The 16,714-nt window shown below is 61.9% G+C and overlaps 1 protein-coding gene across 1 annotated transcript in view; it reads right to left on the reverse strand.

The window, feature by feature from the left end:
* Window positions 1-1,027: 1,027 nt before the first annotated feature.
* The window catches only part of EFCAB6 (EF-hand calcium binding domain 6), a 141,419-nt gene continuing 125,732 nt past the window's right edge, over window positions 1,028-16,714 (reverse strand). The window contains 6 exon segments of the mRNA XM_087814963.1: window positions 1,028-1,992; window positions 2,789-2,938; window positions 6,213-6,397; window positions 7,914-8,082; window positions 10,323-10,547; window positions 15,362-15,589. Of these exon segments, the coding sequence (XP_087671089.1) occupies window positions 1,870-1,992; window positions 2,789-2,938; window positions 6,213-6,397; window positions 7,914-8,082; window positions 10,323-10,547; window positions 15,362-15,589 (1,080 nt within the window). The 3' untranslated portion in view covers window positions 1,028-1,869.

The following is a 16,714-nucleotide window of genomic DNA, read 5'->3' on the forward strand; positions in this document are numbered from 1 at the left end:
GCTGGGTGCTCCCGGGAGGGAAGCAGGGCAGGATCATTTTTGCAAAACCAGAAACAGGCTCAGTCCAGAGAGGTAAGTTGCACAGGGGCCAAGGGAATTCATCCCTAAGAAAGAAGAGCTGCTGGGGCTGAGGGTGTCCCCACAACGTGGCCCTGCCAGAGCCCCCTCAGCCTCATCCTGATGTCCCCCTTGCCAGGCTGGGGGTGTCCAGCTGAGAGACAGAAAGCAAGGGGCTGCCTCCTCTCCTCCCCTCGCAGGCCACCCACCGTGGCCACACATCCCTCTCTGCACTGGCCTCGGTGTCTCCACCTCGCCAAGTGGCGTGGCCGGCGGGACAGGGGGCTGGCCCGGCCGCAGGGCCCGGTGCCCTCAGGACAGTGAGCTCCGACTCCTGCTTCCGGAGGACTCATCGGCAGCACAGGAAAGGGGAGAAGCCGCCAGGCCACTGCCCAACCCCGGGCCCGCCCTCCTGGTGCTCGGGGTGCTGGGGCCGCTGCTGTGCCCCCGAGAAAGAAGCAAAGTCCACTCGGGCCACGTGGTGCTCACGAGTTTATTTTGGCATCACCTTGGCGAGGTCCTTGGCCCCGGAGGAGCAAATCACAATGGCAGTGAGGGCAGACACCCGGGGGGGTGGCTTACAGAGAAAAACCAATTGCAATGGAGCTCCCGGGCCTGGGGGTCGGAGGGTCAGCTGGAGCCATCGCTGCCCCGCGGGGGCCTGTCCCTGCAGCAGAGGCGAGTGTCCCAGGGAGGTGGGCTCCCCTTGGCTGGAAGTGGAGGTCGCAGCCTCCCGTGAGCCCACCATCCGGGTCTGGAGACAAAGGGGACCCAGCAAAACATTGTCGTGGAAACAGAGGGCCTGTGAGGGGCGTGGCTCCCCTTCCCACGCCTCCTGTCTCCTCACAGAACTGCACTCACCTAAGGCTGAGGCCTCTTTGGCCACCCAGGGGTGTGGAAGGGTGGGGGAGGGTCGGGGGAGTAGTGGGGAGGGGGAGGGGGGACCGGAGGAATGGGGAGGGGGGAAGGGTCTCAGCCCGGTGGCCTGGGCCAGCGTGGCCTGGGGCTGAGTTGGCAGTAGAGGTGGGTGGGGTGACGGGGGCTCCTCGCCCACCCCTCCCTGACAGCCTGTGGTCACGCAGCTCAGGGACAGCTCTTCCCTGCTTCTCCCCAGCTCCCCAGGACCTCTCAGAAGGCAGCGAACTGTCTCCTGTCCGTCAGCGTCACAGCAGGTGGAGGGGGTTGCAGTGAAGACCCGTCATGTCCAAGGAAGGGGCCCTCCTGAAAGGCCACTGGGGGGCGCTCCCAGTCACCCTCCAGCTCAGCCCCGAGGCACCGCAGGGCCTGACGGACTCCAGGTCAGGTGGCTCCCGTGCCCTGGGGCAGGGAGGCAGCCGCGTGGACCCCACATGGACCATCCAGCAGGGTCCAGGCCTGAACAGGACCAGGAAGCCCTCGGGGCCTGGGTGGGGGAGGGGAGCTTTAGGGTCCCCGGGGCACCCAGCAGGCTCTCATGACGAAAACCTCCAGAAACCCGAGTGTGTAAGTTTTTCAGCATTGGGGTTCTTTAAAAGTCTCAGGAATCATTTCTGCAAAGACGAACATTTTTATTTGCTCAGACTAACGAGGGTGGGGTCCTGAGGCTCGGGCGATGGCGAGGCCGCCGGAGGGGCTGTCCCGGAGGCTGGAGCAGGGCAGTGCGGAGCCCGCTGCCCGCAGGGAAGGTCGCAGGCTCGGGGTGGGCTGGGCTTGGTTCCCGGGGACAGTCTGGAAAGGTCACGGAACCTCCGGATTGTGTTATCTTGTCAGTCTTGGGGTGAGGCCCCGGGGTCCCCGCGGTCCCCGTGCGTCCCGCTGGGTGCTGGGCGGCGCCTACTGGAGGAAGGCCCGCAGGAAGTCGTTGTAGGAGACCCTCGAGGAGAGGGTCTTGTCGTAGTACTCGAGGATGTGGAAGAACTCCTCCTCCGACAGGTTGATGCTGTACTGCCTCAGGACCTGCGGGCGGGACGGAGCGGCTGCCGGCAGGGGCCAGGCCCCCGCCTCACCTGGGGCCTGAGCACCTCGCCCCAGTGCCTCCCAGCAGCCCTCCCTCCCTGTCTGTCTGTCTCTCTCACACACACTCTCCTCCCCGCCCCTCTCCCAAGGCCGCCTTGAGGAAGGAGGGAAGCCACGTGCTGATGGCGAAGCAGGAACAGTGACGCCCAGCCACTGTCCAGCCACCACCAGCTCCGGACTTCTTTTCAGAGAGAAGTGAGCTCCCACCAGGTTTAAACTATTGCTACTTTGACCCCCTGTTGTAAGCAGCTGAAACAAATCCTGATAGGACCCTGGTGCATAAGAATAAAGATTACACACATAACAGAGGAGGTCCCACACCCTCCGCTGTCACCCACCCCAAATCCCTGGGCAGCTGAGTGGCAACAGCTGGGACCTCACATTAGCCCCTCAATGCTTCTGCTCTGTTCTGTGACCTGCGAGGCAGACGCAGGCCCTGGGTTCCCCCTAGAGGCCAAGGAAGGCCCGCCGTGGGGCCTAGGGGCAGCTGGGCTCCGGTGTGGGCAGTGAGGAGTGTCCCCAGGGGGGCTGGAAGCCTTCAGGGAGGAGAACCTGGGGTCTGCAGGTGAGGGGCGTGCACTACACCCCGATACCCTGGGGGTCCCGAGGAAGTGGGGCCGGGACAGCTGCTCACACGAGGGCCTTCGGTGGGGACTGGGTCCCCTTCTGAGGCTCCCTGCCCTGGCATCGGGCACCTGCCTCCGTTCAGGGGCGGCAGCCGCGCCAGGGGGCTCACCTTCCGGAAATCAGCCACGTCCACGAGCCCGGTGCTGCCCTCGTCGTAGGACTTGAAGGTGCGGCGCATGGGCCGCCAGCAGTGCAGGATCTTGGGCTGGATGCGCAGCAGCGCCCAGTATAAGGAGGCTGTCTCCGCACCGGCTTCCTCCTGGGGAAAGAAAACCGCCAGGAGGGTGAGAAAGGGGCGTCTGAGGGGGAGGGTGCCGTGGACGGGCTGTGGCCGCTCCGGCCTCGGTCCCCCGGCCCCTCCCCTTCCCCCGCCTGTGCCCCACCGGCTGGCTCCCCGTCTAGAACGGGGCAGAACTCATAATAGCGGCCCACTCGCCACCCCTGCTGTTCGCGACACGTCTGTCATTTCCACCTCCCGTCCTCTCCTCCGCCAACCTGGGAGGGAGGGAGGTCTCCTCATGCCCATTTCAAGGACTGGGAGGTGGAGGCTCAGAGGGGCAAGGAGGGGGGATCAGGACCGACCCGGCCCCTTTGCCTCCAGCAGCGGTCAGGCCACAGCCCTGCCCGGGAACTGCTCCCAGGGCGCTGGAGGGAGGGCCCCCCGGTACCCGGCGACTCCAGAACGGCGTGGGGAGGGAGGTTTAGTTTGGGTGTCCTAGTAGGTTACTGTGATGAACAGTTTTTAAAAAATCGCAAGGTTGTAATTATACCTAGTAATTAGACAGCACGCGACACTGTGATTATTTCATTTAGGGCCGTTAGATGGAACAGGGCCGACTAGCAGGCTCAGCCCGGGCGGCTGGGTGTCAGAGGTGAGCCGCGCTGCAGGCAACACTGTCACACGCTCGGGGAAGGTTTTGTTTCAACACCTGCTCTACGCAAAGCAAATGAGCACCAGGCTAAACTGCTTTCACGTTACATCATTTAGCACCTGGGATGGACACTCGGCAGGTACCCAGGCGGCAGATCCGTGTGCCCGCCGGCTCTCCCGCACCCAGCCTGGCCTGAGAGAGGGTTTTCCCCACCCAACCCGAGGGACCCCCGCCCCCACACCCCGAGAAAGCAGCTCCCCAGCCGCCCCCACAAGGGCGGCTCCACTGGGAAGGCTGCAGAGAAAGCCCCCAGAGAGCCAGACAGAGAAATGGCCCTTTTAGCTTCTCTAAAAGCAGGGGGACAGCTGGCCAGAGCTGCAGACCTGTGCAGAGGGATGGGCCTGGGACCAGGACCAGGCAGGGGCGGGGGCTCTCTCCTGCAGAACAGACGTGGCACCACCTGTCAGTCATGCCAGGCAGGGGTGGCGATGGGTGGCAGGACTATCCTGAACCTCAGGGTGTGGGCTGTAGACAGGTTTGGGGGAAAAGCGCTGGAGGACGGGACAGGAGCGCCCGGGAGGTGGGAGGTGCGCTGGGACCTCTGCTGAGAGGCCCAGGCTCCCAGCCGCTGCACCTGAGCGCCTGTCGCATCCGGTAAACACAACCTTAGTCTGACCCCGGCCCCCTGCCCCCCACCACACACACACACACACACACGGCTGGCCTTCCTGCACCTCTGTCAGGATAAGCAGCGGGTATGGATCAGGGCGGCTCTGCCCAGGGGGGCTCTGAGCGGGGCACTGGGTGCTCTTCTTAACCGGCCACCCCTTGAAGGCCCTCAGGGGCAGCAGACCTCCCCATCCTTCACAGCAGGGGAAACTGAGGCCCAGGGAGGGGAGGAAGGCCGGAGCTGGCAGGGGCCTTGCAGGCTGTGCCGTCTCCATGGCTTCCCAGCTGAGTCCCTGGGCCCCGTGGCGATCCCGGGGGCCGGCCTCCTCTCTGCTCACGGAAACCGAGCCCAGGGAGGACTGTCTTCGGCTCTTCCGCCGGAAGCCGCCCAGCCTTCTGCGCTGGCCCTGCTCGGCTAAACCAGGGCCTATGCTAAGATGGTATTGATTTTGCACAAAACAGCGAATTTCGCTGTGTAGAAACTTTATATATGGAAAGAACTGTTTGCTGGTGCTGAGGTCGTGTTGGGGGTGGGCGGGGGCAGGGCGGGGGGCAGGGTGGGCCGCCCAGGTCAGCCCACACCTCCGGCCAGCCGGAGCCCTGAGGTGAACCAGCTGTTTGCTGAACTACTTGATTCACTGTAACTAACTCAGTGATTCAATGTAACTGACTCAGTGATTCAATGTAACTGACTCAGTGATATAATGTAACTGACTCAGTGATTCAATGTAACTGACTCAGTGATATAATGTAACTAACTCAGTGATTCAATGTAACTGACTCAGTGATATAATGTAACTGACTCAGTGCCACGGAGGCCGACCCCCAGCTGAAAGAGCCTCTTTCTGCTTCGAGTTTGGAAAGACTCGGGAGAGGCGAGTCAGTGAAAACTGACTGAACTGGGTGAGGGTGAGAATCATTAAACTACAAGTGGCTGAGGAAAAAAGCTAAAAATGCAGAAGAACTGTGTCCTCCTGTTGCTACTTAGGCGTTTTTAGGTTCTCACCCCTCAGGGAGACAGAGAGGAAACTGTGGGTGCAGTTTATGCAGGAAAGAGGGCCCCCCAAGCTGCCTCCCATGCCCAGGAGAGCCCTGTCCTGTCCTATGGATACACATTGTGTTTGTTTAAATGTTTCCCTTTGCTGTGACCCAGCCCTCCACGCCCTCCAGCCCAGCTCTGCCTTCTCCGTGAACCCCCGTCACTGGGCCCCTGCATCGTGTGGGCAGCAGGCGCTGTCCCTGTTTGCCTCACAGACAGGTGCTTTGGGAAAAGCCACGATAATCAGGTGTCTGCCACCCGCCCAAGTTTGAGAACCTGGGACTCGGGCTACTGGTTCCCAGCTTGGGGTCTTCAGAAGGGAATCTTTGCATCATTTCCAAGAAAGTAAACTTGGAGCTGTTTGCAGTATTTGCAAAGCCTGATGGAGACCCCACAGCTCCCGCCTCCCAGCCACGAGCTCCCCGACCTCAGCTTAACCACGAGCCCCTACCTTCCGGCCACGAGCTCCCAGCTCCCAGCTCCCGCCGTACCAGGCGGCCGGCTGGCCAGACCCCGGTGGTTGTACGCTCACCTGCAACCCGCCTGGAGCTGGGCAGGCCTCAGGGTATGGAGGAAATGGGGCAGCACGGGCTCGCTCGGCAAGTACATGGACACATGTGTCATACATGCACATACAGAGAGCACGTGTGTATACATGTTTATATCACACAGTGATAAACGCATACACCACATGCGCACACACACATATTGCACAAGCGTGATATACAAACACATGTGCAGAGAGCGCATCTGAGCGGGTGCATGGGGAGGTGGCAACCAGGCCGAGGGCGTCTGATAGGTGGGTCCTCATAGCCTGTGACCCCCCTAGTGTCTCTGCATCCACGGCGCCCACCTTTTGTATGACGCGAGATGACCCAAATTCATGATGAACTGAGAAAGCCTGAGACCCTTCCTCCCCAGACCCGCACGACCTCGGGGAACGGCCTGCGTACCATCTTGTTGGCATTCTGAATCTTCATTCTCTGCAGCAGCGAGGTGTCCTTGGCTTTCAGCAGCAGGACGCAGCTCTGGATGAAGTCACAGTAAGCAAACCTCCCCGTGCCCTTGAGGTCGTACTTCACGGCGAGCTGCTGGCTCTCCTCCCTGCTGAGGTCCAGGTTGAATTTCTCCACCAGAGCTTAAGACACAAGTGCCCGTTCAGTAGGGGGCAAGCGCCCACTCGTTCGCTCGCTCACTCAGCACTTGCTGGGGCGCCTCTCTGCTTTAGGCCCTTGTTTCACAGGCTCATGCTTGGTGGGTGGACAGATGTGGAAACGGGTGTGCGCACGGCAACTAAGCTGAGTAAGGAGGGAGGGGGCCCCGCATCCTGCTGGCCCGCCGCCGCTGCGGTCACAGCGGTGTGGACGGAGTGCTGTGGGAGCTACGGCCGGGGAGCGGGCGGGGAGAGCAGAGGCGGGGGCGTCCCAGTGAGGGGTCTGTCAGAGCCGAGCCGGTGAGGGGGCGGGGCGGCTCCGGGTGCCGGGGTGGGCCTGGGACTCGCACTGGGCCTCCGACTGAGAATTTCTCAACTGGGCTTCAGAGGCGCCCTCTCAGGAGTCCGCCAGGCTTACGAGTCGACACACTGAGTTTCATGCCAGTGGAGATGGCAAATGTCTAAACCTATTCTGCTGAAGCCATGCAGGGTCAGGGCTGAAGTCTGCTTTCTGACCAGGACCACGTCAGTGCCATGTTGATGCCACCTCAGTGGTCCTCCCAGCCCGAGGCCGGCACGTGCTGGTGTCAGATTCCCGGCCCCACTCCGCGCCGGCTCTCGCCCTCAACTCTCATCAGTTACAAAGCCCGAGCTGCTTGTGCAGTGACAACTCATTATTAAGAGACTCAGGCGGGCCCGGCCGGGCGTGGCTCAGCGGTTGAGCGTTGACCTGGGATCCAGGAGGTCGCGGTTCGATTCCTGGTCAGGGCACATGCCCAGGCTGCGGGCTCCATCCCCAGGCGGGGGCGTGCAGGAGGCAGCCGATCAATGACTCTCTCATCACTTTTGTTTCTCCCTCTCTCTCCGAAATCAATAAAGATATAGTAAAAAAAAAAACAAACTTAAGTAATTTTAAACACTTTGCTGACCAAAGTAGCTCGCCACACGGGCGGGTTCTGGCTTGAAACAGCCAGTCAGCAAGACGTAATACTGGAGGTTCCCAAGAAAAACACTTTCCTAAGAAGGGGTCTAGACATTAGTCAAGAAGAGGGGAGCTGGGGAGGCTTTAAGCAGAGGAGTGACAGGGTCAGGTTTATTTCCTGGAATTAAAATGCTGCACAGACACTAAGTATAAACCAAACTGGCTTAATTTGAAAAGTTTATCAAGTGGCACACAGTGAACCAACGTGAGCTGGGGGGGGCAGCCTGCGTGTTCTCCACCTGTCCCACCCCCTCACTATCAGTCTGTTGACAGGTACAGCTGCCCAGAGACCGAGGCCAAGTCTGTGCCCTGACACTGGAAGTCACGTGGGTGTGGACAGCTCAGCGGGGGTCGAGGTGGGTCAGGCCCCTGCCCCTCCACACTAGTGCTTATCACGTTGCTCAGCCCGCATGGCCACCCGGGTGCTCCCTGTCCTATTGCGCCCTGTCATCCACCGAGGGAAGGGGCTTGTGCCCGGAGGCGACACTCTATCACCCCGGGAACTGGGCCAGAACGAACCCAGGAACTCAGCTGTGGTGATGTCGCCCTGCTTCTGCACGTCGCGCTCCTTGCACTCCCTCAGAAACACCCGCCAGCAGCCCTGGATCCTCTTGCGCAGCTTGCTCTCGATGGGCTCGCAGTTCTGCAGCAGCTGGGAGCCCAGCACGGTGCCCGAGCTGCTGGCGGTCTGAACAGAGAGAGAACTGTCTTGTCACTGAGATTTGAAATGCAAGGAATGACATCAACCCACAGATACATGACTCAGGCTCCGAGATTCCCAGGTTCACCGGTGGTATCATCTCAGAAATAAAACAGAAAGCAAAACTGAGGTGGTGATTTTACCGTTTCACTTGTTTGCAGTGGTGGGCCGTATTTGTGCCAAATCGTAATAACTAAGGTAGTTCTGGAAATAAACACGTAGCCAAGATTCAGATACAGAGATGCCAATTCAACATGTCACTGCTGTGTGTGCGCAGGTGTGCACGTGTGCGTGTCATGTTGTGCGTGCAGGTGTGTCTGCACATGCGTGCATGTGTTGTGTGTGTGTGCATGTGTGTGCATGTATGTGTGTGTGCATGTGTGTGTGTGAAGTGACAATGACATTTTTCACCAGAGGAAGTCATATGAGAGCGAGGGACCCACCTGTCATTTCCCGGGATGCTCACCTGTGCTCAGCCCAGAGTATGCGGCACCTTGAAATTCTGTAGACCAAGCACGAGGCTGCCTTGTATTTCCCACTTAGAAACGGAATGAATGACTGCGGCCCCGACGTCCCCTGAACGCCTGCTCGACGTGCAAGGCTGCCTAATGCGGCGACGCGCTCGGCTGAACCCTGGTCTCTGTGCCCTCCTGAATCCTGCCTGTGCCCCCCTCTCGGCCAACGACAAGGCCCCTCCCGCTGCTCAGGCCAGAAGTGTTGATGCCCCCGGGCTCCCCTGCCTCCCTCTCAGCCCCACACCCGGCGGGCTGGGACGTCCTGGGGGCTGTGCTCAAGGATGCCCCCGGTGTCTGACGCGGGCCTCCCGCTCCCTGGTCACGCCGCTGAGCCAGCAGCCCTCTCGCCGGGTCGCGGCCTCTGCCTGCCCGCCGCGCCCGCTCCGCCCACGGCCTCGTCCCCGCGGGCGCCCGGGCTGTGTGGACCGATGCCCCCGGCGGCGTCGCTCCTGAGCTTACCCACTGCCAGGCGCCTCGCCCTGGAGTGGGGTCCCGGCCCGTGGAGCTTCCTGTGCGGCCCTAACGGGTCTACAGACTCGGGCTTAAGACACGCCCTTGATTCCCTTACAGGCCTGGAGGCCGGGAGCCTGACACGAGTCCCCTGAGAGCTAAAGTTACGGGTGGGCAGGGCTGCGCCTGGCGGCCCGAGGGGCATCCAGCCCCGGCGCCCGCTGTCCACAGGCCCCGCACTCCTTGGCTGTGGCCCTTCCTCCCGCTTCAGTCCCGACCTCGGGCGGAGCGTCCCCAGGTCTCATGCCTCCCACGCGGCTCCGCCTCCGCGCTCCCGCCTGCGGCCTGCGAGGGCCTGTGCTCGGGGCTGCGGGCTCGCCCAGGCTGAGATCAGCTGGGGGGCGAGTCCATCCCATCTGCAGCCTCCTCGCGTGTGAGGTAATTTACAGTCCGGGGCTGGGGCGCGGGCACTCCAGGGCGCTCCTGCCCTCCCTCTGCTGTGCTCACCGTCTTTAACTCTCTCAACACTTTTACTCTGTTCACTGTTTCCTGCCCCCCACCCCCAGACTGTCAGCCCCACAGGGCAGGGACCTTTGTTCGTTCTCAGCTCGGAGAGGGCCCAGCACCCCGTGGGTGTGCCTAGGTGTGTGCCAATTGAGTGCACAAGTGACTCAGGGAGCTCAGCAGGCACGGAGCATGATCCGCTCAGCCACCCTCCCGTGGACACACTGTCACCCTTCTTGTGATGAGGGAGGCGCCTCGGGGAGGCTGCCCCTTCCCCACTCAGGCCAGGGCGGGGCTGGGGCCAGGGCTGTGCAGACAGGCCGGGGTTTCAAACCGAGTCATCCTGTGCCCGTCTGAGGGACCCTGAGCACCCGAGGACGCTCGTGCAGTGAGCATAACAGGCTCCCCGTGGCCCACAGTGGGCAGCTGCACCCACAGGGGCACTTACTCTGGCATCTGCCTCCCTGCCGAGGACGCTGGCAGCGTGGCTGACGTGGCTGCTCCCTGCTCAACTCCCGCACGCCCCTTCCTGCCTCCCGCCCCCTTACCCCTCCGCCCGCCACCCCCACCCCCGTTCCTCACACCACCCTGCCCCTCCAGGCAGGTGAGCGCTGAGGCCCCACCAGGGGCTCCTGTCCTGTGACCCCCCGAGGCTCACCCGTGCCACCCCCCCCGTGGGAACACAAGAGACCCCCCCACGGGGACTGTGGGTCTGGTACAAGCCGACCTACGAGCGCCACCCAGGGCCGGGGAACTCACCTGGGGCTGGCTCCGGGGCGTTGTCCCTGTTTTCGGGTCTCCGGATGATCCCACGGGCCTGCCGCCCTCCGCGACGGCGGGCACGTTGCTCCCTCTGTGGGCCTTGGCAGGGTCGCTGGTGCCCGGCGGGGTTGGCGCTGCGTCTGAGCCGAACCTGCTCAGGAAGTCCAGGTACTTCAGCCTCCCCTTGGCGTTGACGGGCATCGCGCCCCAGAGCCTGTCGAACTGGCGAGGAGGCAGAAGGCGTTTTCCCGGGACCCGCGCAGACCCGCACGGGATCCCCCCGCCCCGGGGCCCACGTCAATAAAAAGAATTAAAAAAGAAAACCCATTCGGCCTCCACTCTGTGGAAGCCTCCGGAACAAAGACGACAAGAGGATATTCATGGCTCCGCGGGACATTTTTTAATTGAATTGGGCCCTCCGTGAGCAGTCTGAGGCCATTAAATCTCTTGATTAGTCACGGGGACCGAGCGAGAGAGACAGCACACGAACGTTCAAGGGGGAAATGCAAACCCGACCCCGGCTGTGGGCCCGGTGGCCCGGGCGTCCCAGCGCACATTCCTCGTCTCCCAGGTGGCCCAGCGCACATTCTTCATCTCCCAGGTGGCCCTGGTGGCCCAGCGCACATTCCTTGTCTCCCAGGTGGCCCAGCGCACATTCCTCGTCTCCCAGGTGGCCCTGGTGGCCCAGCGCACATTCCTCATCTCCCAGGCACTCCCGAGCTCCGCAGACAGCTCCCCAGGGTCAGCCCTCAGCGCTGTGTTTGCCGCCACAACTTAAGTCACCCCGAGGGCCAGCAGTGTCCTCTCCCGGGTGAAAGGGGGGCATCTGGAAAGCTGGACAGGGGTCTGTGGCTCTGACTGGTGCTGTCAGAGGACCCAGTGCCCCTATGTGAGCCCCTTCGGATGACCCTGGGCTTTCAGGGAGCCAGGACGGGGGCCAACTTGTTTGCAGTTGGTTTTTTATAGCCCCTGAGGCCTCGTGGAGCCCCAGCCTCCAGCATGTGCAGGGGGCCAGCAGCCTCCGGCCCGCAAAGGGAGGGACTGTCCCTGCCCTCCCCACGCACCTGGCCTTGGCCAGAAACCCAAGTCGCTTCTGGGCCCCACGGGGGTTTCCAGAAGCAAATTAAGAGGGACCATGTCCAGTTCCATTTGAAATTCTGGAAATGAAGTTGGAAGGGGCGAGGGAGTGAGGGGAGATACTCCAGGCCCTGAGAGAGGAAAACGGGTTTAGTTTAGGCCAATATTCTTGATTTTTGTGTGAACTTTTTCTTTCAAAATGACTATAGATTTGCAGGAAGTTGCACCGATGGTATGGACAGGTCACCTGTCCCCTCCACCAAGTCTCCCCCACAGGTCACACCTTATGTAACATCTTCAAAGCCATGAGACTGCTGCGTGTGCGTGTGCGTGTGGGTGTGGGTGCGTGTGTGTGTGTGTGTGTACAACTCCATGTCACTGATCGGATATGGAGATTCAAGTTGCTTTAATTTCGGTCAGCGAGGAAAAGCTACCTGGTGGAGTGGGAGTGAGGGGCTTTGAGAAAGTGACCACGCTGTCCACAGACCCCCCACAGGAGGCAGCTCCCACCCGGGAAGGTGACGGCTGCCCTCCTCCACCTCCCCACGTCATGCTGAGGCCACCCCGGCAGGTGACACCTCCCGGCCTGGCCTGGAAGGTCTGAGGCTCATCTTTAAATGCTGGCAAACAGCTGGTGCTCAGTGAGTGTTTGTTCAGTGGCTGAGGGTCCTCACAGCCCCACAGAAGCCCCACCGCACGATGCGACAATGGAAAGACCCTTCGGGAGGTTCAGGGGAGGCAGGAGGCGGGCCCGCCTTGGTTCCTCGGGACCTAAAGCCACCGCGCTGTGTGAGGCCCCCGCTAAGTGGACGGGGCGGTGCACAGTGTGGCCGAGACAGAGCTACGTGCAAGAACATGCAAGAGGGCCCAAGGGCTTGGCCAGGTGACAGAGCTCCAGGTGGAGGGGGGACAAGGTGGCAGGTCCCCCAGGTAAAGGTGTGGCCAGGAAAGGCTTCTGTCGGCTTGACTGACAGGAGGAGTCAGCGTGAGCAGACACCAGGGGAAGGACAGCGGCGAGCAAAGACAGAGAGGGCTGAGCGGCGCTGGGCCCAAGGAGAGGGCCCCGAAGGGGCCTGGGGCCTGCTGCGCTTCCCCGTTTCACAGGCGAGGCTGCTCGAGCTCAGAGAGGTTGAGCAACTCATCCTAGGTCACAGCTGGACAAGCCCAGAGCAGGGCTGAAGCCGTCTTCCTGCCTGAAAGGTGGTTTTCTCTGCCAGCCTTCCCCTCGCTTCCTAACGGTCTTCTAGAAACACTCCGACGCGTGCAGGCCTGTTTGAAGGCTGCTTTCCCAGTGTAGCTGCACACAGTCCTCGAGGAACCGCTGTGGGCCGAGGCCGGCCTGACGGGGTGGGGCGGGCTCTCCCGCGGGTGTCCGCTCTCCCGAGTGTCCGCTCTCCTGCGGGTGTCCGCTCTCCCGTGGGTGTCCCCTCTCCCGTGGGTGTCCCCTCTCCCGTGGGTGTCCCCTCTCCCGTGGGTGTCCGCTCTCCCGTGGGTGTCCCCTCTCCCGTGGGTGTCCGCTCTCCCATGGGTGTCCGCTCTCCCGTGTCTGCTCTCCCGAGTGTCCGCTCTCCCGCGGGTGTCCGCTCTCCCGTGGGTGTCTGTCTGCTCTCCTCTGAGTGTCCGCTCTCCCGTGGGTGTCCGCTCTCTTACATAACATCCATGCAGACCCAGCTCCAACAGCCTTTATACCAGGCTTTCTGCAGAGCCACGAAGACCCACCGGTCGGCTTCCCACTCCACCTGCTCAGAAGTCCCTGTCCCTTCCTGGGAGTGTAGTCGCGTGGAAAGGCTCCGAAGGAGGTGCCTCCTCCCCTGCTTACCGAGCTGGAGCTCAGGAACCCTGGCCCGGGCCGCAGGCGGCTGGTTGTTCAGGGCGGGATAAGTGTCACAGTGCAGATACTGAGACCCGCCCGAGACCTGCGCTTGCAGCTGTGGAGTGTGGCTGAGGCGGCCCCGGCACCTCTGGGGACCCCTGAATAATGGCTTGGGGGGTCTGCCCACGGGCAGGGTGCACGTTCCTCCTGCGCCTGTTCCCGACACCGTGCCCTTCGACCCAGGAGGTCACCGGTGCCGTCGCTCGAGGAGGAGGAACAGGTGGCCTCTGGGACCCTGGCCCTCCGTTTCCAGCCTGCATCCCGGAGCGCCCGCCCTTCCCAAGCACAGCACGGTTCCCGCTAATCACCACCCCGCTCACGCCAGCGCGGGCGCCTGAGATGCAGCCCGAGCTGGAGACGCAGCCGCGTATTTTTAGAAAGCGGAATTTAAAAATAGGCGCTTGATTTGGGGGGGCGGGGGGGCTGATGTGCTGGGGCTGGTGAAGCTCTTAGAGGACAATTAACATCCAGGTCCCTGTTCTGAACGCCAGGTAGGCCCGAGTGCCATTCGCTTACATCCATAATTAGAGTAAAACTTTACTCAGATTAAGTGAGAAACCTGAGTAGTAAAACCTCTCTTAGCTGGCCCCGTGGAGCAATAAAGGCTGCTGCACCAATCCGGAAGGCTGCCATCTGTTTACAGTAACTGCAGGACTTGCTGCTCTGGGGCACAGAAGCGCCCGGGAACAGCTCTGTTTTACTTAGAAAGAAGGGTCACAGCGCCTGGAAAAGGTGATGTTTTAGGAAAGGGGAGTCTGACGTTCACCTCGTTAGTGCCTTTAATGACTTTATCTTTGGGTGGTGAGTCCCAAGGCCTGAATGGGGGTGAGGGTGGGTGTGGTGACCCCCCCCCCCGTGGGCACTTTCATCCAATGAGACTTGAGGCTGGAGTGACCCCGCTTGGGAGGGAAAGAGGCACTTCCACCAGGGTCTGCAGGAAGCTCCTGGGCCGAGCCTGAGCAGAGCCGGGCGGGGAGGGGGCTGAGCTGCTTCCCTAAGTATTCTGGATTTCGTTTTGCATCTGAATTACCCTCCTGAACATTTTCGGGGTGAAGGGAAACGCTCTTCCGTGATGGGTCACTGGCGCTGCGCAGTCTGGCGGCATCCAGGTCTGGGCTCTGGGGTGGTGGGGCGTGGACCCTACACTGGGCACTGTCCACTCCCAGGGACGTGCTGGGCTTAGCTGTGCCAGGTTCTGTTTTCACATTTGGGGCGCAGGGAGGAGCCAGCAACCTCCTGGCAACCTCAGCTCTCTGATGGGCTCAAGAAAAGCTCTGATTTTGTAGATATTTGGCTTCTTCTTGTTGTTGGGATGGGAGTGGCATCCTCTGGCCCGAGGACAGCAGAGACAGCCGGGGGTGGACACATCACCAGCATGCTCGGGGCAGCAGTAGCTCCAGAGCGTCAGAAAGCCCCAGCAGAGAACCAAGTGAGGGGGGCGGGGAGCTGGGAGGGACAGAGCCACGGGCAGGCTCCGGGTCCAGCTCAGGTGTGGGGGGGACTGGCCTCCTCTGTGCGCCACACGCGCCCAGGGATGCTCCAGGGAGGGGGGGGCAGAAGGATAGTGGCAGCTGGAGCCAAATTTAACTTGACTCTAAAAATAAAAGCGACACACCCTGGCCGGTCTGGCTCAGTGGTTAGAGCGTCGGCCTGAGCACTGAAGGGTCATGGGTTTGATTCTGGTCAAGGGCACGTACCTCGGTTGCAGGCTGGACATCTGCCCCCTGTCAGGGCAGGTGCGGGAAGCAACCAATCGATGTGTCTCTCTCACATCAACGTTTCTCTCTCTCTCCCTTCCACTCTCTCTGAAACAAGCAATAGGGGGAAAATATCCTTGGGTGAGGGTAATAAATAAATAAAATAAAAGTGACACTTTTTTGCACCCTGATCGAAATGATGCAATTCATACCCGTTACATAAACGCAAGGCTCCTGTGGGATTTAAAACAACATAAAACCACCCCCCCCCGCCCGCACCCAAGAACACTTGAAATGTCTAAAAGCGGAGGACAGCCTCGAGCTCCACCCTGTGGGCAAGGGCAGCCTGGCGCCCCCACGGTGCTCAGGGTGCTACACCGGACGCTCACCTGCTCGTCCGTCAGAGCCTGGACGTGGCGCGTGCAAACGGCCCGGAACTCGTCCCGCGAGGCGGTGTTGGTCTTCGCGGTGTCCAAGTTCTCAAAGTCCTGGGCGATGGCCTGGTAGTGGGAAGCCACCGCTTTGCGCAGCTGGGCCAGGAGCTCCTGTTTGGCCACCTCCTTGGGAGACCTGGGTGGCGAGGCTTTGGGCATTTTCTCAGCCCACTCGGCAGCAGTCTGGGCAAGAGAGAAGGGAAGAGGAACCTGATTAGTAAGTAACAGGTCACCCCCTGGCCCCGGGCCCGTCACCCACGGCAGGGCCCGGGAGAGAGGCCCAGCTGAGCGAGGAAGGTGAGCCGGGAGACAAGGCGGCCCCCATGGGGGTCTAAACACAGGTGCCAACGTAGCTGCCGTAAAGAAGCAAAAATGAGTCCCACGGGCAGGGCGACACCGAGCCGGCCTGCGAGGCCCGCCTCTCGCTCGCGTCCGCTCATTTGCTTGGCCTGTCCCTCGGCTGGTTCAACAGACACACCGAGCGCCTGCGCCCGCGGTAAGGGGCTAAACGGGGCGGGGCGGGCGGCCTGCACTGCCGGGCCCAGCTCCGGGCAGCAGGCGGGGAGGGGCACGTCTGCGGACCTTACTGCCTCACGCTGGGCACCCGCTGTCCGTGGTGCTGGGGCGCCAGGGCAGGGACGGCTTGAGCGGGAAGAGAACGGGGGCGAGGGAAGGGGGGCAAGAGAAGGGCAGAGGGCTCACGAGCAGGTGAGGTGGGCCGAGGAGGACGGCAGCCCACACTCGACGCCGCCCATCACGACGGTGGACGGACGGAGCGGCAGGGCTAGCGGCCTAGGGGAAGTGACTGGGTGGCCGTGAGTGGGTGCTGAGAATGACGGGGACCTCTGTCTACCCTGGGGCGCTGTGGAGACTGGAGCTCAGAGGAAAGAGCCGTGGGGGCAGCTGAGTCCTGAGCCCCCTGCAAGGAGACAGAGGTCGGGGGTGGGCAGGGCGGGCGGCTGGGCTCCGGGAGAACCCAGGGCTGACCCTGTTCGTGGGTGTGTCTGAGCCATGCTGGGGCTCCCCACGCGAGAGCCCACCGTGCCTGCTGGCGGTGGGAGCAGCCCACACGGCCTGCGCCGAGGCCTTCACCACACCACCGCACCTAATCCCCGCCTAGCCTTAGAGGGTCCTGCCCGGCCGGCGTGGCTCAGGGCTTGAGCATCGACCTAGGATCCAGGAGATGGGGGTTCGATTCCCGGTCGGGCACATGCCCGGGTTGCGGGCTGCAGCCCATCAGTGACTCTCTCATCACTGATGTTTCTCTCTCTCTCTCCCCCCCTCCTTTCCTCTCTCTGAAATCAATAA

This window comes from Miniopterus natalensis, chromosome 2 (assembly GCF_054644295.1).
Source record: "Miniopterus natalensis isolate mMinNat1 chromosome 2, mMinNat1.hap1, whole genome shotgun sequence".
In the NCBI taxonomy this organism is placed as follows: Eukaryota; Metazoa; Chordata; class Mammalia; order Chiroptera; family Miniopteridae; genus Miniopterus; species Miniopterus natalensis.